Source organism: Protopterus annectens, chromosome 4.part0, assembly GCF_019279795.1.
Source record: "Protopterus annectens isolate FY-2018-M chromosome 4.part0, PAN1.0, whole genome shotgun sequence".
NCBI classification, from domain to species: Eukaryota; Metazoa; Chordata; order Ceratodontiformes; family Protopteridae; genus Protopterus; species Protopterus annectens.
In genome coordinates, this window is record NC_056733.1 from 45,386,156 (window position 1) to 45,413,949 (window position 27,794).

The window sequence follows — 27,794 nt, forward strand, 5'->3', positions numbered from 1 at the left end:
TTTTTACTGATAGCCAGTATGCTTTTTCTACTGTACATGTTTTTGCGCAGCAGTGGAAAAATAGAGGAATGATAACATCTACTGGTAAACCAATTAACCATGTGCAATTTATTTTAGATTTGTTAGACTCTATTCAGTTACCTCAGAAAGTAGCTATTTACAAGTGCGTAGCTCATACCAAGCAACAGGATAGAATTTCAAAAGGTAATGCGAGGGCTGATACAGCTGCAAAACAAGCAGCTTCAGCTTCAGAAGTATTTCTTTTGAGTGAGGACTTACAACCATCTGAAATTTTAGACTTAGAAATGTTAAAAACAATGCAGACACTTACTACAAATGTAGAAAAATGAAAGTGGATAAAACAAGGAGCAATCCTTGAGAAGGGACTGTACATCTCCAAAGAGAGGAAAACGATTTTGCCATCTAAATTGTTTAGATATGCAGCTTTGTTAAGCCATGGGCAGTGCCATGTCTCAACAGGGGGGATGGTACAGTTAGTGAATCGAGTGTTTACGATGTATGGATTTACAAACTACGCAAAAAATTTTTGTGCAGCATGCCATGTTTGTAACAAGCATCATGCACAAGGGGCATTAAAACCTAAGCAAGGGAGTTTCCCTACACCACTGTATCCGTTCCATTCTGTCTGTATGGATTTCATAGAGCTGAACAAATGCGTAAATAAGAAGTACTGCCTTGTCATTATAGATATGTTTTCCAAATGGGTGGAAGCTTTTCCAACTAAAAATCCAGATGCAGCTACTGTTGCAAAAGTCCTCGTTAAAGAAATTATTCCTAGATTTGGCATACCAGAAAAGATTTATAGTGACAATGGCACACACTTTGTAAATCAAACTATACAACAACTAAGCTGTGATTTCGGGATTTCTCTGAAAAATCATTGCTCATACCACCCCCAATCTGTAGGATTAGTAGAGAGGCACAATGGGGTTTTGAAAAACAAACTTAGGAAATTGATTAGTGAGACACAAAAGAACTGGGTGCACTGCCTACCTCCGGCACTGTTGAGCATGAGAACTGTTCCAAATGTAAAAGGGTTAACTCCTTTTGAAATTCTGTTTGGGAGGGCATATTATACACCTCAGTGGAAACCTCTCATGCCTGCAGAGCAGGAAGCTGACAGTTCACTTGCAGAGTACATGAGGCGATTTTTGAATAACAAACTTTTGCAGTTAAATTCTGTTTCAGATAAAGAACAAACCAGACCATCAGAAGCAACAATAGCCCCAGGCACGTGGGTCTGGGTGAAGGTTGTGAAGAAAAAGAACTGGAGTTCTCTGAAGTGGGAAGGACCATACCAGGTACTACTGTCGACACCCACTGCCGTCAAGATCGCAGAGCGAGCGTCCTGGATTCATCTGACACACTGTAAACTGGTTAAGAACTTTGAACTGGATAAAAACCTTGTTACTGTTGTACAACGAGAACAAAATGACCAGGTATAGAGTAAACAGAAATGCAGAACAACCTCAGGAAATTTGCATGATTATTCTGATAGCTATACTAATAACATTGATCTTTTTGCTGTGGCCTTTCCTTTTCCCAGCCACAAGAGTTGAACTGAACAAACATGATGCATTACTCATAGACTGGCATCCAAACTTTAACACTTACCAAGCAATTAAATATGTGTATGTTGAGACTTTTAATGTTTCGAACTGCTGGATTTGCACAGCTATACCAACAGCATACAGGGGATTATTAATGACTGCTGTCCCCCTAGGGGTCAATGAGACCTGGGAAAACTTGATTTTTGATACTACACCTGTAAAATCACAAGACAAAATAGCATTGTACCTACCTGTTACACAAAAAGGGATTGTATGTTTTTACAAGAATGACACTATTCAGGTGGGTTGGAGCAATTGCAATGTGACTGTTTCTTATAAATGTTATATTAAAGCCAGTAAGACTAAAACTATTTGTGATACAAACTATGATGCATATTTTGCGAAGATGCATAGAAATGTTGACGAGATACAACATAATCCTGTTCTTTTAAAGCAGCTTTCTATTATTGATAAGAAAATGTTTCATGCAGGGCAAACTTATATCAATACTAAAGTAGAGAATTGTTATTTTGTTTGTGGGAAAAAAGCATATAAATGGCTACCTGAGAATTGGTCCGGCAGTTGTTTTTTTGGGTTACCTGGTTCTGGCCATACGACACACTGCAGCTTTGCCTCAGGGAAAAATTTGAAATGTCAGAGAGGTCAGCAGTAAACCTAAAAGTCCAATTAAGGGACCCGAGAATCCAGTGGGACGAATCGAAGCAGGGTGGAGAAACCATAACTCTGTAAAGAACAAAGATAAACTGACACACATGGACTTGAGTGACACCATTATATCATGGGCAGGCATAGCCCCTGCATATGGCGCAGTGAAATCGATTTGGGAGCTGAGAAAACTGTCTCAATTTCTCGAAGTTATGAGCAATGCAACTTTTTCTGCTCTTGAATTAGTGACTGATGAACTGAATGCTATGAGAACTGTGGTTCTTCAGAACCGCATGGCTCTCGACTTCATCCTGGTGGCAAGAGGTGGTACGTGTGCTTTAATCAAAGAAGAATGCTGTTCGTATATTCCTGACAACCAGCATGAAATAAACGACCATCTTGAGGTGATCCAGCAAGTGTCGACCATGACCAAACCAGGCCCAAACCCTCTGATGGACTTTTTCCAGAATCTGTTTGGGGGTGGGGTTCCATCCTAATGAACATCCTGATTGCCATTTGTGTAGGATTACTCCTATTAGGAGCATGCATTTGTTGTGGTATTCCCTGCATGAAAAAGTTAATCAAAGATTTTATAGACATGTCAGTTTCTGAGACTTTGTATCAAAGTACTGAAATTGAAGAGTTGTTGAAAAGTGAAACACTTTCATAAGTTTAAACTGAATGACTCTCTTAACTGCAAATCCTGAATGGAAGAGGTTAGGAGAAGAAGCAAACTGTTTATTCTTTTGAAAATAGAATTAAAAAGTATTAACAGGGGGGAAATGTCAGAAAAATATGTATTAATGTGTGTGCTTAATGCTAATTAGAAACTAAATGAGTTAACACATTTTCATTCTATTTTATATGCACTATTTTATATACAGCTTAGTTTTATATGAGACTAAAAGATGCTTTTGAAACTGCAGTGTGCTTTCTGAAACTTGCAAGATGCCCTCTGACCTAGTAACTGCTAGCACAGCAAAATTCATGTTTATGCCTTTTGGAAATGTACTTGAGAAGCAGGTGATTATCTGCTAGGTCAGGAAGCAATGAATGAACAATGCCATATTCTATAATGTAATGATTTTGAACAATTAGCTCTGTTCGAAGTATGAGAACACGCACAGCTGCAGAAGGAAGAGATAAAACAGACAAAGGACTGTTGGAGAAATGAACTGCAATCTATACTTTGCTTTGTGCTCAAATTAGCCATAGTACCTTGAATGGTAACATTGCGTATATCTAACCGGTGGTAGCCAAGGTCACGCTGTTTTTCTTAGGAAGTTTCTCACAAAAATTGATAGTACAAGCAGAATTTTACAAAAATAATCACTATGAAATGATGATGTTAAAACTTGTGATTTACTGCGTCAGCTTGGTAGGCAATGTCTTATTAGAAAATTATAAAAATGCTTGCATTTCCTGATTCTAGTCAGACAAACTCTGTATTAGCACATTTTTGTCTCCTTGCTGCAAGATTAAAGTGCCTTAACCTGAACCTACAGTGTATTGATCATTTTTAAAGTATATTTTTCTTTTGACACTATTATACAAACAATTAATATCCCTTTACTTCCACTAGGCATGGGTCAAATATCAATACCGTTGCGTTTGCCATAGTGTAAGCTTAAGATGAAATCTTTAACACTTTGTAGCATGTTTTTAGAATTATTAATGCAGGTTGTTCCAGGCATTGGCTATGATATGGGAGTAGAGAGATTTTCCTGCAGTGTTATTAGCCCTTGTGGTGCAGAGAAGAGATTTGTTGGTAGAGCGGATGGGGCGAGTAGTAGAGTAGCGGGTGAGCAGCTGTTTTTTCAGGCTGTTGAGGATGTTGAATGCAGTAGTTAGCTGTTTGTAGGTAAGTAATTGGGATAATTCAAGCCATTTAAGGTGTCTTGGTACTTGGCAGTGATGGGTTCTGAATGTGGAGTTATTGGTAAATTTTGCAATTTTGTTGTAGCATGACTCAATTTTCTCTCAAATGTTTGTAGATGAAGTGTCAAGGGCCAGAGCTGACCTTGCCGGGACAATTCTTCATGTTTTTGGAGGACTCTTCGGTTGCTTCTTCCTTCCATTCTGTGCAGTAGCTTTTGTACTCTTCCTTTAGTGATGAATACTGCAGGAGAGGTATAGAAGGACAGAGTACAGCTGTGTAAGAACTTACCATAAGAGTAGATGCCCTAATTTTCACTATTGCAGTATTCCGTCCCTTCCACCTTCCCCCTTCTTAGTTTTGTTTTCTCGTCCTGTGGCTGAGGGGTCTGTCTTTCTTCCCTTTCTGGGTGCTCATGTTCTTTTCTGTTCCTCTTGGGTTGCTCTGGTTCTTCTGTGGCATTTAATTTCTGAGGATTAGGTGCTTGTACATTACTTGTCTACCTTATATGCAGGACGTAGGTCATATGTCTGACGTAACAAGCCTGGAAGGGCCTAAGGCTTTGGTATACTGGGCAGATGTACATCTATCCTCGGTAGGATATCCCTTTAGTAAGTAATACTGCAACAGTGAAAAGTAGCACATCTACTGTTATGGTAAGTTCTTACACAACTGTACTTTCTTCCTGTGTTTATTCAAAGTAAAGCATCTGCAAGGAGTTTAAGGCTTCTGGTGTATGTGACATTGATGATCTCAAGCTTCCCCTGGGCAGGCTACACATTAGGAAGACACAATGGTTCTCTTAGATCAGTCTTGCTATACCCTTTGCCCTTTCAAATCCCACAACTGGGATTTGTAAGTATGGAGATTTGATGGTGGGATACCATATAGCTTGCAATCCAGGTTTTCCATTCTCCCTTCTGGCCCCTCTTTCAGTCCGTTGCCACAGACACTTCATTCATGGCATGGAGAGCATTTTCAAAAGGGGCAAAAATGTAAGCTCTGTGAGATTGGTAGACAAACAGAAGGACTTAAATGTCCGAATGATGTTGGCAGAGATAAGTCCTTTGAAGGTCTTAAGTCATCTCCGGTCCCCAGGACCTCTGCAAGTGTACACAGACAGCACCACAGTGATGTGATATGTAAACAGTGGAGTGCCAGATCTTGCCCTCTGTGCAGACTTGCTATGATAGCTGATCAGTAGCAACTCAGCTCAGTTTGAGAATCAAAATAAGAATAATGGCATCAAATATCCAGGCTTCAGGTAAAAAAACACTTAATTGTAAGAAAAAAGTAAGCGCTTTCACAAACATATATATCGCTTCATCAGACTAACTTAATGCAACATCACTACACAATTTAAAGCACTCCGTATCCAATCAGTAGCTCTGCATAATTAAACACATATACCTAATAAAAAGCACATTTATATAGTATAAAACTCATTAGAAATTTATGAGTAAATGAAAACATAGTAAAAACATAGTGACATTTCAGTGTTTCAAAGAACGTCCCTTAAGAAAAGGTTTCAAGGAGGTGGCCCCATTGAGGCCTGGTGGTTTATCTGCTTGTAGCATCAAAATCCATCTTTGTTCAACAGCCTCAGTAGTATTCCTAACATTGCCACCCCTAATAATAGCATGAATAATCTCTATAGCCATGAATTTAAAATTATGGTCAGTACCAAAGCGTAGCACATGTTGTGCTAGTGCACTATTTTCCTTACAATTCCTTATGTCCCTGTAATGTTCTAATATTCTATCTTTAAAAGGACAATTAGTCTTTCCAATATAAAAAGCGTGGCATATAGTACAAAAATAAAAATACACTAAATTAGTGGTCCTAAAGTCTGCATAAAATCTAGGTTCTATTTTAAAGCCATTGGTGGGATGCTTATAGAGAGCCCTATTATAAATATATTTGCATGCTGAGCAAGTTCTACATACATATGTACCTTGTTTATTAGGTAGTCTACGCTCTGTATACATGTGCCCATGTTGACACAGATGTCTCTTTAATGATTTGTTATTCTTGAAAGTAAAGTGGGGGAACCACATCAATGATACCTTTCAATTCTTCTTTGGTATTTAAAATATTCCAGTTCTTCTTAACTATGCTGCAGAAAGGATCAATAATGATAGGAAAAGACACAGGGAACCTTACATGTTGAGTTTTCTGTGGAATCTGTGTCACTGTGGAATCCATGACCACCACCCTCTCGTTGAAATAAGGTTTATATTTATTTTCTCTTTCAGCCCATGCTGCTTCTATACAAGAGTCAGTCTGATATTCCTTATAACCTCTCTGTAGAAAATCAGATTTTAGTTAATTCAGGGCTGTCTGTAATTGCTGGTTATCATTATGTAAATGCATAACTCGATAGCATTGTCTTTCAAAACCTTATGTGGGACATGCCTAGGATGCATACTTTCCCTGTGTAACAAATAGTTTTTACGGACTGGTTTTCTATATAAACTTGTGTTCATTTTACTTAAATTAGCCTTATTGATCATCACATCCAAAAAAATCAATGCAGTTAGAAGAATATTTATAAGTGAATCTTAAGAAATTAGTAGAATTCCCCAAATACGTTATAAAACTTTCCAGTCTATCAATAGTGCCACTCCATAATAAAAAAAAGGTCATCCACAAAGTGTACATACCATAACATATGTTCAGAAAAGACATTGGAAGGTAACACATATTCTTTTTCCCATTTGACAAGTGCTAGGTTGGCGTAGTTGTTAGCACATGCTGTGCCCATAGCCACACCAACCCTCTGCACATAAAATTCATGGTTGAAAACAAAGACATTGTTTTCCAAAACAATTTCAAGTAATGTATACAACAAACGAACTTTGTCATTACTATAAGACAGATGCTCGTTAAGAATCATTCTGATATTGTCTATGCCCCACTCATTTGGAATCACAGTAAACAGAGATTCAATATCTAGTGTTACCAACCAATAGTCATGTGTAAGATCTCTGGTAACTGTGTATAGTTGCTCCAAAAATGACTTGGTGTCTTTAAGTACAGTTTGATAGCTGTCTAATATAGAATGTAAATTATTTTCTATAAAAATAGAAAGGGCTCAGTAACCCACCCTTCACCAGAGACAATGGGACGCATAGGTGGACACTCCAAATTTTTATGCATTTTCGGAAGACCATATAACATGGGAATAAGTGGGTGCTCAACTTCAAAATACCTAGAGAGACTTTCTGATATAATGTTGGACATAAGCATATCAAAAACATAAAAAGAAACTTTCTCAATAATAGCATTTACTACAGTTTTAGACACATTAGTATAGGTATTAACATCATCCAATAGTGCTTTCATCTGTTCTACATATAAAGCATTACCAAGAACAACTATCCCCCCACCTTTATCTGCTTGTTTGTGCCTTATCTGTGCTTCACAAATATTAATAAAGGCATCTATCATGGCATTCTGGGGGGTATAAAGGTACTTGGCTTTTTAAACAATTGAGTATGTTCAGTATTTTCTCTGAAGATGGCTTGCAAGGTCAAAAGTTCTGCCAAAAAGTTTCAAATCACATAGCATATCAACTAGGCTGGCCTTTTGTGCGGGGATAAACAATAGGCCTTTGTTTAGTAAGTTAATTTGTGCTTGTGTAAGCTCAGTATCTGAAATATTAAAAACAAGGTTATCGTTACCATGTGTATTCATATTCATCTGCGACGATTTTGCGTATGTACACTGTCCATAAGAGGTAAAGGCTGCTGTTTGTCTCTCCTTACCCTGCTTGCAGATCTCGTTTTTATGGGTAGAGGTGTTGAAAGTGTAAAAGGAGTAGTAGAACCTGTTCTCTTGCCCTGCTCCAAGTTCCCATCTGTTAAAAAAGCCACTGAAACAACATGACTTTCAGAATTATCAGAGCTAGTGTGTGTAGGCAGCAGTGGTTCTCCCTACTTTTCAGTCTGGCCAAGGGCAATTACCACAAGATTCCCCATAGACTGAATTTATTTGCACAAGTCAGGAGTAATTTGTTACACCCTAGTCTGTAAACTGTTTAACTGCCTGGATGATAGAACTTTTATACCCTTTAAGCCTTTTATTTTTCTGAGGATGTGCTAAAAGGGAGGATGTGTATTAAAGGGAGTGAGAAAATCTGCTACTAGAAAATGTTTGTACACATGGAAAAGATTTTCTAGTTGGTGCCAGTCAAAGAGCCAGGATATTCTTTAGGCCTAACTGCCTCTGATTCTTGATTACTTGTGTGTGAGTTACTGTCCAATGGCCTGTTGTACTCTTCTGTCAAGGTACATTCGTCAGCCATTTATCTGCTTGTCCACCCTTGGATCCACTCTCCTTTGAAAGGAAACAGAAGTAATCCAGAAAGCTTGATTCAGGTTTGGTGTCCCACCTGTGACCTAGAGGGTGATAGGACTAACCAAAAATGGAGTACAAAGGATTAGTCCATATAAAATCACTTTATCTAGCAGATCTAGGAGACTCTCTGTGTCTCTCTCTCTCTCTCTGTCTCTTAGAACATCAAGTGTTATGGTACGTTTATTTACACAACTGCACTTTTTCTTGTCAGGAAGGATCTTTATGTTGGTAGAATATGCAGCAGTTTTACATCTTTTACATGATGGAAGAGTTAAAGCATTCATGGTAAAATTTAAGCTTGCTTTGTAGATACTATAATTCACATTAATAAACAAGTAAATAATCCAACAGAATGCCTCATTTGCAACATCCTTGGGAAAAACAGATCATGTTCATCTCTTAGTCACTAGAGGGTGATATTCTTGGATTTTTTTTTTTTTTTTTTTTTTTTTTTTTTTTTAAAGGTAGAATTTCCTGAAGGAAATGTCCACAGTTTTATGTTTATTAACCAGTTGTCAGACAGTTATCCGAACTGGCCAGATGGTGGGCTTATAATGGTAGAATCAACTCCTGACCTCCCTCACTCCCAACCATTGACTCCAGCTCTTGGAATGTTAGGCACAGCTGTGGTGTAGAGAAGGCTCTCTGTAACCTGCACCCTCAAGGCATCTCTAAGACAATACTTCTAACCCTTCATGCATCTGTCATACCAACGTCAAGATGACAAGCTGTACAGTTTTCTATCCCTTCGTAATCCCCATCATTCCCTTCAAATCATTCCAAGTTTTTTGAACTGATATCTCACAAGCATGGCTGGCTGTGATGCTTATGCTTGTTTATATACAAATCATTGCTTGTTGGGGAAAGCAGAGCCCCAAATCACAGTGGGATAGTCCATATATTTCTAATGCTTTTGGTGCAGCAGATCCCTGTCCCCTGCCTTTTTATAGGTTTGGTTTATAAGAGACTCAGCTACATGACACAGGTAGCTTTGTTTCTAGCTGTACAGGAGTTTGAGAAGTGAGATCTTCCCTAGCTATTGCAAGGCCCCTTTATCCACCTCCCAGGGACTCTCCATTACTTTTCCGACTGCTTACTAACCACCAAACCTTTCTCAAGAAACGGGTAGTTTTCTTCTGTTCTTGCCCTTACCTTATTAAATGTCTACTGCTCACTTGGCGTTGGGTGTCTGCTGATGTTGGCATTGCCCATCCTGTTTCATTTCCAGGCTGCCTGGCTTATTATTCTTTTATGTCCGTAAGTAATAATGCTGTTACAGAACTAATGAAATGTTAGCCACCCTGTAGAAAATTCCATGGAATCATGTACAGATGTGTTTCAGTAATAGACTAATTTATTGCTGAAGTAGTTCTGTCAGACATAGTAACTGTTCTGTATATATTTTTTCTGTTTGCTCTTTGCTCTTCATGCCTAAGCTCTCCCTATCACACCAGAGATCATTTTCATAGATGTCTTGGTAGTGGGGCTTTATTTAGCAGCTATAAGGGTTGCTTGAGTTCTTGCCAGTATATCAATAATGAGTACATTTGCTATTTGGCCAAATCACTCCACTATGAAGAGGGACATGTGATCCACATCAGAACTGGAGCAGCCACACCTTCCCCTAAATGAGTACACACACCCATGCTCACACTTAAAGGCTACTGCCATTCAGCTGTTTGGTGTGCCCCATGCATGCCCCCAGGCCATGGGCTTGCCAGCTTCCTTTGAAGGACTGTTACAGTACTTTACCAGCTCCACTCCCTAGAATGGGCACAGTCATCCTTCCTGCAAGCTTCATGTTAATCAAACTTGAGTTGTCTTGACCGTAGTTACAGCTTTATCCATCTGCACCACATGGCTGATTAATGTTTTTGTGCGTTTTTTATTAAAAAAGTGTCTACAAAAACTTTAAAATGCACTGTTGAATTCCGTATATAATTATATATGACCTGCTTGAAAGTCAACTTCATCTGTTGGTGGTGTGATATGTATTTTGATATTTTTGAAGCATTTCATTCCAAAGTTTGTGTTTGGCATAGCTGCAGAGGAGTACTCCCTACAATTGTAAAAAAAAAAAAAACTTTTTTTTAATTCCTCAATCCCATTTCAGTCTTCCCTTCTCTGTCACTTCATTATTTACCGACTTTAAATATTGGTTATTCATTAAAATATTACTTGGAAACGCAGTTTCTGTTATACAGGGAAACACAGTTTTTGTTGTACAGTTAAAACGAGGGAAAGTTAAACAGACTTGCTGAGATGAGCAGACAAGGGAATAGTACTGCTTTCCAGCTTTCCACAGTTCTTTGTGTGATTGTAACTTATTGTAAAATAATGTCGGAACTGGTCTCGAAACAACCATTTTGTTTTATTTAATTTATTTATCCTTTGTTGACCAGCTTAGTCACATGAGGCTAGTGCCCTGTTTTTAGGGGAGACCAAAAGTGGTATTTCTATTACTAAGGGAAATTTGCCCAGAGCATTTAGGATCTTCCCTATACTTTGTTTGATAGGTGTGGTGGTATCTTTTACATCCACTTAGAGAATGAATGACCTGTACATTGTCACTCTGATTGGCGAATGAATGTTCTCCGGCAGCGTGTTAATGCACAGGTAATACCAGCTGGGAAACAAGCCTGCCACTTCATGGCAGGATATTAACCTGTTGTGGAGCTCAGACTGTAACAAAGCTAATAGCCGCCATTATTTTATGCTCGCTAAGCAGCGCACTAGCAGTTTAGCGAGTATAAAATTAAAACAAATAGATACTTAAAAAAAATCGAAAAGTGTATTTGTGTGTTTTTTGTTTATGCTGGTGTCTGCATGTTGTGAGTGTATGTGTGCATAAAAGCAGAAGAGAGTGTGTGAGTGAGTGTGTGTGAGAGAGAGAGGAGATTGATTGATTAAGCAATGGCTGCAATAAACAACACATTTTCCTTTAAAATTAAGAAATATGCGTACCTCTCAACCTCTTAGCTCAAGTAATCTGGACAAAGCCTAAAATAATGGGGGGACAAAAGCACAAAAATAGGGACAGATTTTAAATATTGCTCTTATAAAATTAGAAAGTTGCTGGAATAACAGGATTTGTTTTGGTATGCATTTTTCTGAAGGATATGAAGCCTAAAACTCAAAGGTATGCCATTATTTATTGAATTCAACCCCCAATAATTTACCAGCAAAGCAAACATTTTATGACAGACCAAAAAAAAAAAGAGGTAAATATCAGGATATTCTTTGAAAACTGGACAGTTGAAAAGTATGCAGCTATGAAATTTTTAATGGATGGAATTAACTGTTTGATTGTGAGTTTTTAATATACACAGTTTAGGAATATATGTGTCTTTGTGTGTGTGTGTGTGTGTCTAGACATTAAATACTTACCCATGTTATATTTTGGATGTGAAATATTTCCTCCAACAACAGTTGCATATGTTACAACAAGTTTGAAACATAAGGCAAAGGAGCTATTTTACATAAAAAAAAAAAAAAATATATATATATATATATATATATATATGTATGTGTGTGTGTGTGTGTGTGTGTGTGTGTGTGTGTGTGTGTGTATATATATATATATATATATATATATATATATATATATATATATATATATAAAACATACAAAACGATTTAACAGCCCATTCTCTAAGCGCAATAATGAGTGTGTGTTATTTTGTAAATGATGCCCTTCCTGTGGTGTAGAGGCTGCCTGCCTGCAATATTGAACCTCAGAACACCCCTAGGCATGAGTTATTTGCGCCGTAGCACATACCATGCTTGTAATTTTTGCTTGCGTGAGCTATGGCCAACCCATGCTAATGGGACCTCAGTCATCCAGTTAATTTTGCTGTAGCATCTCATGCTTCACGTATGCTGCATGCTTTCGATATTTTGCACTGCTTTAACTGCCTTTTATATGGTGCTCAAACTCCTGGCAGTTAGTGTGTGGAGGGTGCACTTAGCTTTGAAAGCTTGGCCAGTTGATCATATCTTTGGCAGGATATAGCCCAAATAGCTTAGGCTACTGCACTGGTGATCTATTGAACATCTACTATTATTGTAAGGTTAATTTATGCAACTGTACTTCATCCATGGATGGTTAGTTGTTAACACATTAATGTCATCATTGATTCCACATGCTTCTGCACTGCAAAACTGGAGGTGGTATCTGCAAGGATGAGAAAATATTGTACCTGGAGTATTACAGGAAAAGTATACATTAGCTGAACTGGTTACTTTTGGAGCAACTAAATTTAGTTTGTTTAACCACCAATATCAGTAGCACCACCATTTGAATAATTGTCATTTGATGAACAAAAAAGCTTGCTTTAGAGATGCATTGGCAAAAATTGAAACTTGTCAAAACCTGGACTGCAGTTGCATTTTGCCTAAAGACTGAATTTTTGTATGCTGAGAAACAAGCTTGTTCCAATAACCAAGCAGAACATCAAGCTGTTGCATTCGTTATTAATAAGCTTTAACCTGTTGTAAAATCATCTACACTGGCAACTGAGCATTACACAGTGGTTTGAAATTTTCATTTCTCTACTGGCATCAGAGAGCTGGAGGTACACCCTGCTTCATGGTCAGGCTATTACTTGGTTACCTTCAAATTAAGATGACCTCTGACATTGCCACCTGCCTTGGTTCCAGTAACAGGTCATCTCCTTTTGAAGACCTTGTTTACAGATGATACACCTTAGTGGCAGTTAGCCCAGAGTGTGTAAACCTGATGTCTGTTGTGACTTGTGAAAGTTTGTATGATTATGAGCTTTGGAAGTTATGTAGGTAAGGACACAGGTTGGAATGCAGATGGTGAAATTCAAGGCTGCTCAAGGACAAACTTCTTGATATGCAGGACTTCGGTTATTGTTAGTGTGTGATTGCATTCTTGTGGTATTGATTCCGAAGTGCATTGAACTTATTTGCTTCTGTTGTGGTGGCTTTTCTGAGGTCATTCTAGTAAGAAGAAAGGAAAAGATATTTTTAAACTTTCCCTTTTCTCTTAGTTTGTGCAACCTTCAGAAGTAGTATAGTTAGAGGTTTGGGTATGGGAGCGCAAAACAACAGTCTTGGGGTGGTATGGAATCCTACTGTAAAAATTATGTTTTGTTTTAAATGCCACACTCTGTGCTGCAAGTTGTTCTACTTGTGTTATTGTGTCCGGTGTTTTGTTTGCAGTCATTGGTAGTGTGATCTATATTGTCAGTTTGCCATTATGAACTCCACAGTGGGCCATGAAGTCGTGATTTGGGCATCTTTGTTCTCAGATGTCTTTCAAGGATGCAACTGCAGTCCTGACATATGGGTTGTCCTGCCTCAGGCAGCCCTTCAGTCGGCCGGATTCCAAAGTCTGGGTCCAGCGTCGGTTGATGTCGCCCCTTCCCCGACATCAGAGTGCCTGGGGTATAAAAGCGTCAGCCGACTCCATCTTCTTCAGTCTTTCTTGCCTGAAGCAGAAGCAGTTCGCAAGTGCCGGTTGACCAGCTCCTGTGTTTTCAGCTACTGAAGTCTGCAAAAAAGCTAAGTACCCCGTTGGGGACCTTTTCTTGCCTCAGCCGATGTTAGATAAAACTGTAAAAGTTAATAATTGTTTAACTTGTGGGAAACAAATACCTCATAAGGATTTCCACTCTTACTGCTTACCCTGCCTAGGCCCAGAACACAACATCTCGGCCTGTACAGCTTGTGCTTCTTTCAATAAACGCACTCTTAGGCATTGGACAGAGTTTGCACAGGATTATTTTGGGGAATAATCCTGTTATATCATGCCGTCGGAGCTTCCGACAGCACATTTACCTAAAAAACGGAAGGATAAGGACCGACTCCCGTGGTCCGCGGTCTCGACCGACACCACGCTTAGGCCTACCGCGAGTGTCTCAGTCTCTTCTGAGCCGGTTTCACAACCGCTACAGACCGACGACACCGCCCCAGCGGTAACTTCGGTACCGGAGGCCAGCTCGGTGCCAGTTTCTGTTCTCCCCTCTGAGACCGTAGCTCAGGATATTTCTGACACCATTCAGTGGATAAGACTACTCCAGCACGCGGGGCTGCCAGGCCTCCAGTGTCTATGTCCATTAAGGCCTACACACGTGCTAAAGCTGCCAAACAGGCTAAGTCTCTCCCTCCAAGATCTGTTTCTCTGGGATCCACTTCAGGTTCTCAAATTTTAAGTTTAGCTGAGGACCTTATTTCTTTAATTAGGGGTTCTCAGCCACATCCAGATAGAGGCTCTCAGCCGCCTTCTATCAAGAGGCCTAGGGTTGAGCAGGTAGATCCCCAATCCTCCGATGAGGCCTCAGGTGATTCGGCACATTCAGACTACCAGGAGGAGGCCTTCCCGGCCTACGAGGATTCTGATGCGGAGGAATCCATTCCCTCTGCTTCTCCTCCTGAGGAGTTTTCCTTTGGGGAAACACTTCATTCCATGAGGGAGCACTTCAAATGGCAAGGCCAAGAATACTCAGATTCTAGGAAAAGGTTAAGGGAATTTTTAAAGCTACCTCAGCATAGACCCTTAACTATTCCTCCAGTTTTAAATGTTTTAGATGATGTGTACTTAGAATCTAGTGTTTCCCCTGACTCCCTCCCCCCTGCTCCTGTCAAGCCAGACAGGTACTACAGGGTCCCAGACACACATCAATTTCTGTACAAGGGCCATACTGCTGACCGTGAAACTATTTCTCAGGGGCCTAAAGGGGTTTCCTCCACTACTGCTAAGAACCCACTTCCTTCGGAAAGAGATTCTAGGGCTTTAGAAAGGTGGGGCAAGAAAGTATATACATCTTCCACCCTTTCTGTGCGAGCATTAAATTGTCAATTTCTTATGATTCAGTATCAGGAATACATGTTGGATGACTTGCAAAAGAAATTGGCTTCCCCTGAACCATTAGATAGAAAGGGGTTACAGGAATTGGTTCATAATACTCAGCAGGTTAGCAACCATTTCCTTCAGTGTGGATATGATGCATTGGAAGCTTCATGTAGAGCAGCAATGACAGGTGCGGTCAGACGCAGACATGCTTGGTTAAAGGAACAAACATTGCCAGACCATGTGAAAATTAAGCTTTTGGACGCACCACTAGAGAAACATAAGCTATTTGGTGCTACTGCACAAGAGGTCTTAAAGAAAATAGAGGAAAAGGCAAAATCAGTGCAAACAGTCAAAGATTTCCTCCAGGTACAGCCTCCAAGATTCAGCAGGAATTGGCCTTCTAAGCATTGGTCCTTTCCAGACACAGACAAATTTCAGAGAGGCAAAAACAGACGTGGCAGAGGTAGAGGGCAAACTCAAGGCTCCTACAGAGGACGTCAATGGCAGCCTCCGAACCAGAGAGGTGGGGCAGGACCTTCCACTGCTCTGCAGGGACAATCTCAATGACTTGACTTTGACTCCGCCATCCAGGGCTCAATTAGAAGCACCTTTGGGCAGAAAATTATCTTTATTCTCACAAAATTGGCACAATATTACAAAGGACAAATGGATACTGGAGATAATAGACAAAGGATACAGATTCCATTTTCATACACTGCCAACAAGACATGGCAGGCCAAACCTGCCACCAAATCAAAGGGCAGAGGCACTCAAACAAATAACAAACCTACTTCAAATAAGAGCAATAGAAAAGGTTCCTTCTGCAGAACAAGGCCAAGGATTTTATTCAAGACTGTTCCTTGTTCCAAGAAAAGAAAACCAATGGAGACCCATTCTGGACTTGTCCGCACTGAATACTTACCTTATTGTGCCAAAATTCAAAATGCTGACTTTACAGCAACTCCTTCCCATGCTGGGCAAGGGGTCTTGGCTGGTAACTCTGGACCTCAAGGAGGCATACCTGCATGTCCCAATCAGACAAAGTTGCAGAAGATACCTCAGATTTCTTGCAGGCTCAGAGCATTATCAATTCTCAGCATTGCCCTTTGGCTTATCTACTGCCCAGAGTGTTCACGAAATGCCTGGCATCAGTAATTGCACATTGCAGACTTCAGGATACAAATATACCCTTACCTGGACGACTGCCTTATACAAGCGGACAGCCAACAAGCCTTGTTAAAAAACTTGGACTATGTCATTCACCTACTGCAGGCCTTGGGATACACAGTCAATATTCAGAAATCAAGTCTCGTACCATCCCAACAAATACCTTTCCTGGGTGCCACACTGGACACAAACACCCAGATGGCGTTTCTGACAAAAGAAAAACAATTACCAGAATACTTCAGAAAATTAGCAACACACACCCAGATGACTGCAAGGAAAATCCTGCAGGCCCTGGGTTTCATGGCATCTTGCATTCTTCTGATTCCACACGCAAGGCTGCATATGAGGAAACTACAATGGTATCTAAAATGTCTATGGTCTCAACACAGCCACAGCCTGGAAGCATTGATCCCACTCATACCATGCCTTCAAAAGGAATTTCTGTGGTGGGTTCAAGCAAGCCAGATAAACAAAGGTCTGCCTTTCAGCAAGCCTCATACAAGTCAAACCATAACAACAGACGCCTCAGACCATGGATGGGGGGCGCACATGGAGGGCAGATGCATTCAAGGACAATGGACACAAAAAGTAAAGCACCTGCACATCAACCAAAAAGAAATGCTGGCAGTGATACATGCAATCAAGGCCTTCGATAAGTTCTTGCATCAGGGCCATCTACTATTAAAGACAGACAATACCACAGTTTTGTGGTACATAAACAAGCAAGGAGGTACCCATTACTACCCTCTTTGCAGACTGGCAATGAATCTCTGGGATATTTCCCTACAATTGAAAATAGAGCTACAATCCCAATTTGTACCAGGGAAGGACAATGTTCTGGCAGACAGCCTAAGCAGAAACATCATAGATCCACACGAATGGATGTTGCATGCAGACATTTTCTTACAAATAACTCAAGCATGGGGAAGGCCGGACATAGATCTTTTTGCCTCCCACCTCAATCACCATCTGAAAAAGTTTTGCACAAGGACATACCATCCTCAAGCATGGAAGGTGGACGCTCTCTCCTTCACTTGGAACTCTCTAACACTATATGCCTTCCCACCTCTTCCTTTGATGACCAAGGTGTTACTAAAGATCAAGACAGAGCAACCGAAAGTCATACTGATAGCTCCAGACTGGCCAAGACAACACTGGTACCCACTTCTACGGAGCTTGACACACACCAACCCGTGGCTCCTTCCTCAATGGCCACTTCTTCTGACACAGCACAATTACAGGACACTACACCCCAGCTTGAAAACATTGAAGTTGACAGCTTGGAAGATTCCAAGACTATTCCTCAGGATACACTTTCCAAAAGGGTAAAAGATATCATCCTGGAGGCGTGCAGACCTTCCACTAGAAAAACATACTCAGCAAAATGGAAGAGATTTATTATCTGGAACAGCAAAAAGGGTCAAGACCCATCAGTGATGAGCATTCCACAGATCCTAGAATATTTGGCTGAAATGCTCCACAATGGCCTTTCATATTCTTCCATAAAAATAGATGCTTCAGCAATATCCGCCAAATATAACACTGATCCGCCTGTATTTTCTCACCCATTGCTAAGACAGTTTCTAAGAGGTATAAAGAACATCAACCCTCCAAGAAAACCACCAGTGCCTGCATGGGACCTCAGCTTCATGCTGGAAAAATTAACTCTTCCTCCCTTTGAACCAGCAGCATCTTCAGAGTTGAAATTTCTGTCTTGGAAGATAGCTTTCCTTCTGGCAGTAACCTCAGCAAGAAGAGTATCTGAGCTACAGGCCCTTATGGCAATACAACCATTTCTCATTTTTCATCAGGACAGAGTTTCTTTGAGAACCAGTCCATCATTCATGCCAAAGGTGGTATCCAGGGTGTCCCTGAATCAAGCTATTCACCTGCCTACCTTCTTTCCCAATCCTCAAAATAAAGGAGAGAGACTTCTGCACACCTTGGACATACACAGACAGTTGTGCTACTACTTGGACAGAACAAAGTCTTTCAGAAAATCTGACCAGCTTTTGTAGCTTGCTGCTGGATTGCAGGGAAAGCAATTTCCAAACAGACAATTTCTAAATGGATTGGAAATTGCATTCGATTCTGCTACTCTTTTCATGGAAAAACTGTGCCAGCTGACATCAGGCCACATTCCACCAGAGCTACAGCCACCTCCACAGCCTTTTAAGAGGAGTGGCAACAAAGGACATTTTAGAAGCTGCTACATGGAGCTCCGTGCATACATTTTCCAAACATTACAACCTGCCTTTATATTCCAGATCCAGAGCAGGGTTTGCTTCTGCAGTCCTGCAGGGCATTTTAGCTACACCATCTTTGTCTTAGTGCCTACCACCCCCAGGTTGGCTATGGTATTCAACCCATATGTCAGGACTGCAGCTGCATCCTTGAAGGACATAGTACAGTTTTGTACCTACCATAAATGTAGATGTCCGATAGGTATGCAACTGCAGTCAGGTTTTCCCTCCCACCTACCCCTCTGTGGTATTCTTTTGGGTTTCTACCCCTCATTTTAGCTACCTGGGGTAATCTTATATGGTGTATTTGTTTTTATGTTGTTGTACTTGTCTGGAATTTTTTCTCTATTTTCAAAATTTAGCCTTCCTTAGAGAGCACCTGGCATCTGGGGCAAGAAACACTGAAGAAGATGGCGTCGGCTGACGCTTTTATACCCCAGGCGCTCTGATGTCGGGGAAGGGGCGACATCAGCCGACGCCGGACCCAGACTTTGGAATCCGGCCAACCGAAGGCCTGCCTGAGGCAGGACAAACCCATATGTCAGGACTGCAGTTGCATACCTATCGGACATCTACATTTATGGTAGGTACAAAACTGTACTTTATTCTATCTTTCACAGGTCTTGATTGACTTGCCTTGTACCAGTTAGGGTACACTTTGAGGGTTGTTCCCAATATTAATCCTTCTGGGAACTACCTTGCTGACATGCAGAAGACTGCAGGTCTTGATCATGGCTCTTATCTGTTCACATTATACTTCTACCATTGAGAAGTAATTTAAGGGATAGGTATACAATACCAGTGCAATAATGATCACTTGTAATTTTCCTTTCAAGAGGATGTGTCTGTTAAAAAAGTGTATGTGTTTGCTTTTATTACCCTGAAAGACTGCCTGGACTCTGCCCTTCATGAAATGGGTGCTAGTTATCTTTAACTCAAACTGGTGAAGAAAGAAGTGATGGTTGCATGCCAGCATTCAGCCATCTCAAATTCTATCCTTTACTATTTTGGGGGGGTAGGTTGGAATTTGTGGTTCTTGTGCAAGATCTGGGTGCGACAAATAAAATACTGACAATCAAGTACCAGCTGCCAGCTTTTGTCAGGACACATTTTCATCAGTTTAAGGATATTGCTTTGACCAAACACTTTGTAACATCTTTTGACCTTATGGTGGTAGAGCATGTAGTTATGTCTCATCTTGAATAGTGCTTTTTCCTATGTATATATGTGTGTGTGTGTGTGTGTGTGTGTGTGTGTGTGTGTGTATTATATGTATGTATGTATGTATATATATATATATATATATATATATATAAATATGTATGTGTATATGTATGTATGTATGGGTCTACATCTAAATTTCAAAGTTAAAATGTTGACTTTCTTATGGTGTAGACCATAAGATGGAAGTTTTGAAACTTAGAAGTTTAAGTAAAAACACAAGATAAAAACCAAAAAAATCTTTTTTTACTTTTTTGCAGGGAGGCAAGCCCCCTGTCCCTCCTCACCCCCTGCTAAGTAAATATACCATCTCCAAGGTTGCACTACAGTGAGGAAAATGGTAAATATCCTGTTCTGCACTGTACAGCGATTTGCATTTAAGTGGTTCAAAGTTTCCAAACTTTGATATTATGGTCTAGACCATAAGAAAGTCGACAATTTGAAACTTCAAAATTTAGAAGTAGGCCCATATATATATATATATATATATATATATATATATATATATATATATATATATATATATATATTATAGCTTCACCCTCAAACATGGAGCCCCAGCTCCTCATTGACCTATTTGATTCCTTGGGTTCTTGTTGAAATTCTGAGGACCCACAGTTTTGACCCTCTGAGCAGTGATTTGAAAAATGCTAGTATGTTAAATATATGCAAAATCTAACTTTTGCAGTATCTTGGAGTATTTCCCTTACTTTAAGGTACGGTAGGGTTATGCGAGTAGAATCTTCATGTCCGGGGTGGGGGGTGGGTGGCAGAAGAGTGGCAGAGTGTTCCTGCAAACCCAGTCTGATGATATTACAGTGAATTTTGAGATGTACTGTGTATACATGACAGTCATCGAGCATTTGTGGGACTCATTTACTGTTCCTGCAGTTGTGATAGGGGGTCCATCCCCTACTTCTTAGTGCATTAAAGCACCAGAGGGGGGCTTGAGGGCTGAGACTGACATCCTGCAGGAAGCAGGGGTTTCCTACTTCATTCTTGGCACCCTCCTGGTGTTCTGGCTTGTGCAGTTTTTAAGTGGAGCCTGCAGTACAAGCCCATTGACTTTTGAGTGGTTTCATTCATAGGTTCATAGGATGTTGCTAGGCTGTTTACCAGAGGGTCTTTACAAGCCCAGGTGTAAAATCCCAATGTAGTTCTAGATGAGAGATGTTGCCTGTGCCCAAGATTTTTCTAGCAAGGATTACCCATGTCCAGGAGTGAAGCAGGGCCAATTCCCAGCAGGAATTTACAATTTTCCATCCAGTCGTCCAGGTTGTGCTTAATCAGGGTCATGGAGGTGCTCTGCTTGAAATGGATTGCAAGCCTATTCCAGAGGAGTGGCAACCTCTGAGAGATCTGTTTGTCTCACCAGCAGGTCCCATTTATGTTTTAGGCTAGATTGAGGTCCCTGGAACAGGTGACTGTAGTCCCATTTGACTGAAATCTGACAACATGATTATGTAATACTCTCGACAATCAAAACTCAGATAAAACCAGTAACCAAATGAGGCAACCAAGCCACTGAGATGAACAAGTGAACTCACACAGCACTTCATTTTTTTTTTGTTTTTTGTTTCGTTTTTTGTGTTTGGAATAAAGTGCTGTGTGAGTTTACTTGTTCATCTCAGTGGCTTGGCTGCCTCACTTAGAACTTGATTATGTAATGCTTGGCAGTGCAGAGAGCACGTCTTGATCCATGTGCTGCTGAAATTCTGCATGTGGTCTCCATGCAGTGACAGCAGTGCAGTAGACTGAGCTTCCTCTCTGCAAGAATGGGTTAGCCAACATTAGCCAAACAGTTCCTCCAGCATCTGGGTCAGAGTTAGGGTTACATCCCTGTGCACTTGATAGTTAGCTGACTGTTGAGAATCATGTACTGTTGTGTCAGGCAGTTTAACTGAATCCTTTGTTAGTAAAACAGGATTATTTGTTTTTCATTTAATTCAGTTTTACTGAGGTAGTTCTGTCTTGAATATTATGAATTGTAGTTTTATTCTGATATTAATTATAGCTTTATTTTAACAGTTTTAGCTGTTTTTTAATTTTTTATGCTTATTTTTTATATTGCAATTTTTACTTTTTGCTATGTGATTAAGCAGAGTGATGCAGTCGTGGAGCAGGATAAGGATTTGCCTTAAATGTTGTTGCTTCGCAATTCTGCAACTGAGGAGAGAACCTATTTCAGTGAGTGGAGTGTTGGGGTGAAGCTCCCCCATGTGCTGGATGTAGGGAAAGGTGACCTAACCCCACATAACACAAAAATGCTTTTGAATCTTTTTCCTTATTTCTTTGTAAATTTCCCTGTTTTTATCTTTTTGTTTTAGTTTTCTTTTATAATGCTAATAAGTTACATGAATCTGACTGTTGTAATGTACTTTACCTTGGGATTGTCCGTAGTGGATACCAGATTGCAGTATGTGCATCATTTACTCCTTCCATCCTGGATATACTTATACTGTTAGGTTTAAACTGCTTGACCATCATCACTAGTCTGATCTTTTAAGATCATGATCTTAATCTTCCAGTCCAGACATTGCTTAGATCTTGTCTGTTTGAAGCAGCTTCTTTTCCCCTGTTCTTCAGTGAAGCCTTTCAGATCCTAAGGTGAGGGGCTTCTAGTTGTTCACAGGACTTGTTTAGACACTTGTGGTAAACAATATTTGCCTACCTAGTAACCAGTGCTGAGGAATCCATTTGTTGCCTTTTCTGTAACACAAAAGCTTTGTTCTGTAGGTGCTTGCCGTAAGTTACTGCAGTTTAATTATTTTTTGAGAAATTTTTAACCATGGAAAATTATTTTAGTTTACCAATGATTTCTTACTATATGTAACCATGCTTTGTACTTACAGTGCCCAAGCTTAGGCACCTTAATAAATAAGTAAGACATACCAGCAATAGCATATTGTCTTATGACTGCCAGGAAAATCATTGTGTTTATTTTAGCAAAAACTGTAGTCTATGTAAATTGCTGTTTGTGTGGTGTCTGTATTGCTTTGACTGACACTTAAGTGAGTACTGCATTTCTCTGTATGATGACGCCAGCAATGTTAATTGTGGATAGTAGATGGAAATATTTTTGTAGCATTGCCACAAAAAGATGACATTTTGAAATGAGATAATCAGGATAGCATTTTAGAGTTTTGATCACTACCTTTGTAAACTGAGTTTCTCCGTATAGGTTTTCTGGCAGTATTTCTCATTAGCGAGGCATCAGCATTTATTTGAGGCATGTTTGGAAACAATTATTTTGCCAGAAATCTTTCAGAACTCTGACAGCATGCTCATTAAAGCATTAAAACATCAAAGGTTCTATTTGTATTTCTTTGGGGACAAGAAGTTAACATTCCATTTTTTCCTTTTACAGGAAACAGCGTAAACTGAAAAACTTGATGATTGACTCTGACACAGAAGAATGGCAACGAAGTGAAAGCTTCCTGGGATTGGGGAAGATTGGGGGTGTGGACTTGTCTTTCATTAAGGAAGACAATATCAATGCCTGTGCATCACTGGTCATCCTTAGTTATCCTGATTTACAGGTATTTATGCAATAGAATACCTATGTACAGGAATAGCAACAGAGAATCCTGCCTTAGTGTACATATGTGCAATTTTATAGTTGTCCAGTATAACAGGGTCTACAGATCTGTTTTATTTTATTGTGAACTTCTTGCGGCTTGAGTGACACCTGAATGAAATTTGTTACATAGTTCTTTCTGTCCAAATCCTCCAGAAAAAAGGTGTCTCATTCTCGAAGAGGCATATTTTTTGAAAGGCATGCTTTAAAGAAAATTAGTAGAAAATATGAGATCATCTTTCAGTATAGTTTCAAAGTTTAATTTTTCAAGTTTAGGTCTTACTGGCACTTAAGAAGCTTGCTTGCAATAATAGCCCACTGAGTTTCCATTTCTCTTATAAATGAAGTTTATTTTTTAAGGAATTTGGCAGCCGATGGGTTCTGATTGTAAATGGAGACTTATTCTGTAATCCTGGAAGCCACTGCATATATGTCATTTATTTGTTCTGTTACTGAGTTTTTTAGTGCTATGCCCACCAGTCTGGTGTTGATTATTACCGTGGTGCATTCGAAGTATAAACTTTTAAGGTGAGTCAGCTTGGATATTATTTTACAGACTATGAACAGGTCCTCTGTAAGTACAGGGCCGGTGTTGACATTTGCTGGCAGCCCCCAAAATGCTAAGTTGGGGTCCCCTGGGCATTTCTAGTCTTATGTATCACCCTGTCACTCCACCTAAGTAAACTTTTAATTCATGCTGCAAACGTTTAGGAGTAGTATGCACAGACTGACCTGTAGCTGCAGTGCTCTTAGATTCCGACAAGCCTCTGTACCGCATTATGTTGGCCCATCTCTCAAAGGAACATTTACAGTTATTGGCATTTAGTTGCAATAATGGTGTTACAACAACGCTGTGTATGGGGCTGGACTTGGGTGAAAAATAACTCAATTAAGCTGGGGCTGCCAGAAGCCAGAGGGTTGTAGATGATGTGAGATGCCTTTTAGAGCATTTTCCCAACCTTTTAATACAGTGGTGTCCTAAGTAAAAATCATGAGTAAGAAAAGAGTTGCAGTGGTGTTTTCTTCTCTTTATTTATTTTTTTCAGGAAGACATAAGTTGCGCCCAAGACTTAATGTTCAAAGCTGACAAAATAGTATCTCACAATAAACAAGTCAGTTGTTGCGGCAATACACAGATGCTGTCTAACTGCCTGACTCCCCTAAGCCCCCCAAAAAAGATAATCACTGCCTGTACATCCCTTTGGCATTAGATTGGGATAAAAGCAGAGGTTTAAATGGCCACAGTCATGAATTTCGAGTGATTGCTGTCTGACACATATATATATATATATATATATATATATATATATAAAACATGCCTCCTAACTCCTCACCCCTAAGCTGTGTAAGTGCCTGTGTATGCTTGTGAGGAAAGTGAAACTTTTTTTTTCTAGTCAGTACATTGCTCCTACACAAGCTATAATAACCTTCTTTGTAGACCTCGGAGGTCTGTGAGAAAAGTAAAAGAAGCAATGACCACAGTGTCCCCAGTCCAAACACAAGCTATATTGACCTCCTGCACACACTTCTCTAAGGTTTGACTGTGATGAAAATGATGCAAGTAATGACCACACAATCCCCAGCCCCTCACAAAACTTACAGAAACCTTTTGTAGACACACAGCTAAGCAGGGCTGGTTTCAGATTGGATGCTTTTGAGAGCAGAGGCCACCACTAAGTCCAAGTCAAAACACATTTATACAGTCTGGGGAACCGGAGCCAAAAGACTCTTAGAAGATCTAAGTGTCTGAATGTTCCGCAATATATTTTGTGCCTCACTTTTGAAATATACTTGTGTTACTGACACACAGATAAAAATCAGTGATTTTTTTTTTACACACACAAGCATAAGCTATAGCAATACAAGTTTTACACTTACTTCAGCAAATAGCACTACACCAGATCAGTGACTGTTTAGCAGTCGTCAAACAGTAGCAGGGGTAAGTTACTTTTATTTACTTTATTGAGGAGTAAATCTAGAGATCAGGGTTTCATACTTCTTTTTGTCAAAAAATGCATGCTGATACAAAATGTGTTTATTCTGTTAACAATAATAGGAGTAATATTTAAAATTTATTCCCGATTTTGAGGCTTTACTCTACTATTATTTTTGTCTTTGCGCGTAATTCTTGAGCAAAAACGTATCTGGTATTTTGCTAGTATTTATAAAACTCCCTGAAAGAGAAAACCTTTCCTGAAGATCAGAATCATCATCTCTTCTTAAAATCCAGGGTTTGCACTGAGATCAGTCACATTGAGCTGCTGATCTCTCTAGTACTCACCTTGCTCATGTTCATTGTCAGCTTTATCCTAACAGGGTCATATTACAGTCCTGTTCAGAGTAAAGAGTGCAATTAGAAAATTAATAAATTTTTTCTCCTCATTTTTCCCAACCAGCAGCAGCTTTTGTGAGGTCCCCACGCAGTCTTAGATGATTAAGGAGTCCACCTGTAGCCATGGGTATTGCAGAAACCTAAAGTTGGCTATGTTGTTAATTTTAGTGGAGAGAATGGTAAAATATTTAAAGGAATTGTAAAGCATGTTACTTGACAAAACACTGTTACTATAACCAGAGATATCTTTAAATTTTAAAGGAGATATAAGTAGAGCATTATTACCCACCTGGTTTAAGTACATAAGATTGCTTTTCTAGCTTTGGTTGAATTGACAGATATGTTACAAAATATCAAGATAAGATAACTTGCTGTGGGTGGGGGCCCATGAGGATCATGGGGCCCCAGCAGCCACAGAGTTCGCTAGTGCCTAAATAACCTGTAATAAACTGTGTATTGACTGTTAGCCTGTCCATGTAGTTTAATTTTAAAGTTCTGTGATTTTTGCACTGAGGATTAAATGTCTAGGCACTTTATTTAGTAAAAGTGTGATCAGTGAACATAGCAGAGTGTCCTCAGATCAGTGAGGTAAACATGACTAGAGTGATTTCCCTCGAGTCACACTCATTCCCTTTAGTACAGATGGGCTATGAAATATTCTGGTCTGACTTTTAGATAGGCACTCGTCATCGTTTAAGTTTTTGTCTACTGTTATTCCTAGATCTTTAAAGATGATGACTTTTTTATGATCTGACCTTCTATTTTTGCTGTCAAAATTTTATGTCCCCCCCCAACTGTCATGATGCTGCATTTATTCATATTAAAAGGCAAGTTTTTTTAATGCTATACCATTTTTCATAGGCCACTTTGGAAAACTGCATTGACTGTTACTGAAGTAATTATTCATTTTGCAACTGTCAGCATGCTTGGTCAGAGTTATCCAAATCCCTGGGTGTCTGAAAAGAATAGTCTGAAATGAAGTAACCTCAGTGTAGATCATTGTTTTACATCATACAAGTAAGCCCTTTCTGGATGGACAGTTAACTCCACCCTCACCCCATCTTGTTAAATTCTGTTGCCTAACCAGTGTTCTAACCATTGAATTACATGTAATTTAACATCTAATGCAGTAAAATTGCCAGTTATTCTTTTTATCTCTGGTATTGTCTATACTTCCTCCAGTGGTGAGGGTGGCTACAAGGTCAAAATGGGTATCATGCACTTGGTCCTTATCAAGCACTGCCATTGCATCTTACGAGGACCACGCAGTTCAAAGACAAAGTCTTCATTTAGCAACCCCATACTGTTCATCGGTAACAGGATTTAGAAATGATGCGTCTGATGTGCCAATGCGTACCATATTGCTTCTTGTAGCCACCCTCACCACTGGAGGAAGTATAGACAATACCAGAGATAAAGCAGCTCACAACCTATCAGATTGTGTACCTTTTCCATGTGGGCAGGCAGACTGCAAGGGACCTGCAAGTAGAATTGAAGGGTTGTTTGGTATGCCCTTACCTATAGATGCCAAGATGTGTGAAGCATTAAGAATTTTATCTACAGAGACCTTTCAGGGACCTACCGGTGAAGACACTTTAAGAATATCATAGGCATCAGTGTTATAAATCTTAAACCATTTTCTTGACCTTATGCTTCAGCATGTGAAGGAGCGTATCTAATTCCCAAGGACTGCAGAAGAGAAAACCTATAACATGTGGGTATGTTATGACAGCCCATTTCCTTGAGGTCTTGAGAGCCATAGAATATGCACACATTCCCCATCAAAACCTCATCTGGTCCAGACAGCCTGCAGTATATCATGAGGAAGGGCTTCCATTTCTTAAATTGGTAGGTGATCTGTAATACTCAAATACATTGCTTGTAATGTGTCCATGTGCCACCTGGGCAGTTTCTGAGGTTAACACAATTGTGACATGTATGTGTAACAAAGGTTTTGTCTTT

General features: G+C 39.7%; 1 protein-coding gene across 1 annotated transcript in view; it reads left to right on the forward strand.

Moving 5' to 3' along the window:
• The window catches only part of LOC122800110 (endonuclease V-like), a 319,681-nt gene that overhangs the window by 167,854 nt on the left and 124,033 nt on the right, over nt 1–27,794 (forward strand). The window contains exon 2 of the mRNA XM_044069631.1: nt 23,291–23,462. Coding sequence (XP_043925566.1) covers nt 23,291–23,462 — 172 coding nt within the window. The remainder of the gene's footprint in view (nt 1–23,290; nt 23,463–27,794) is intronic.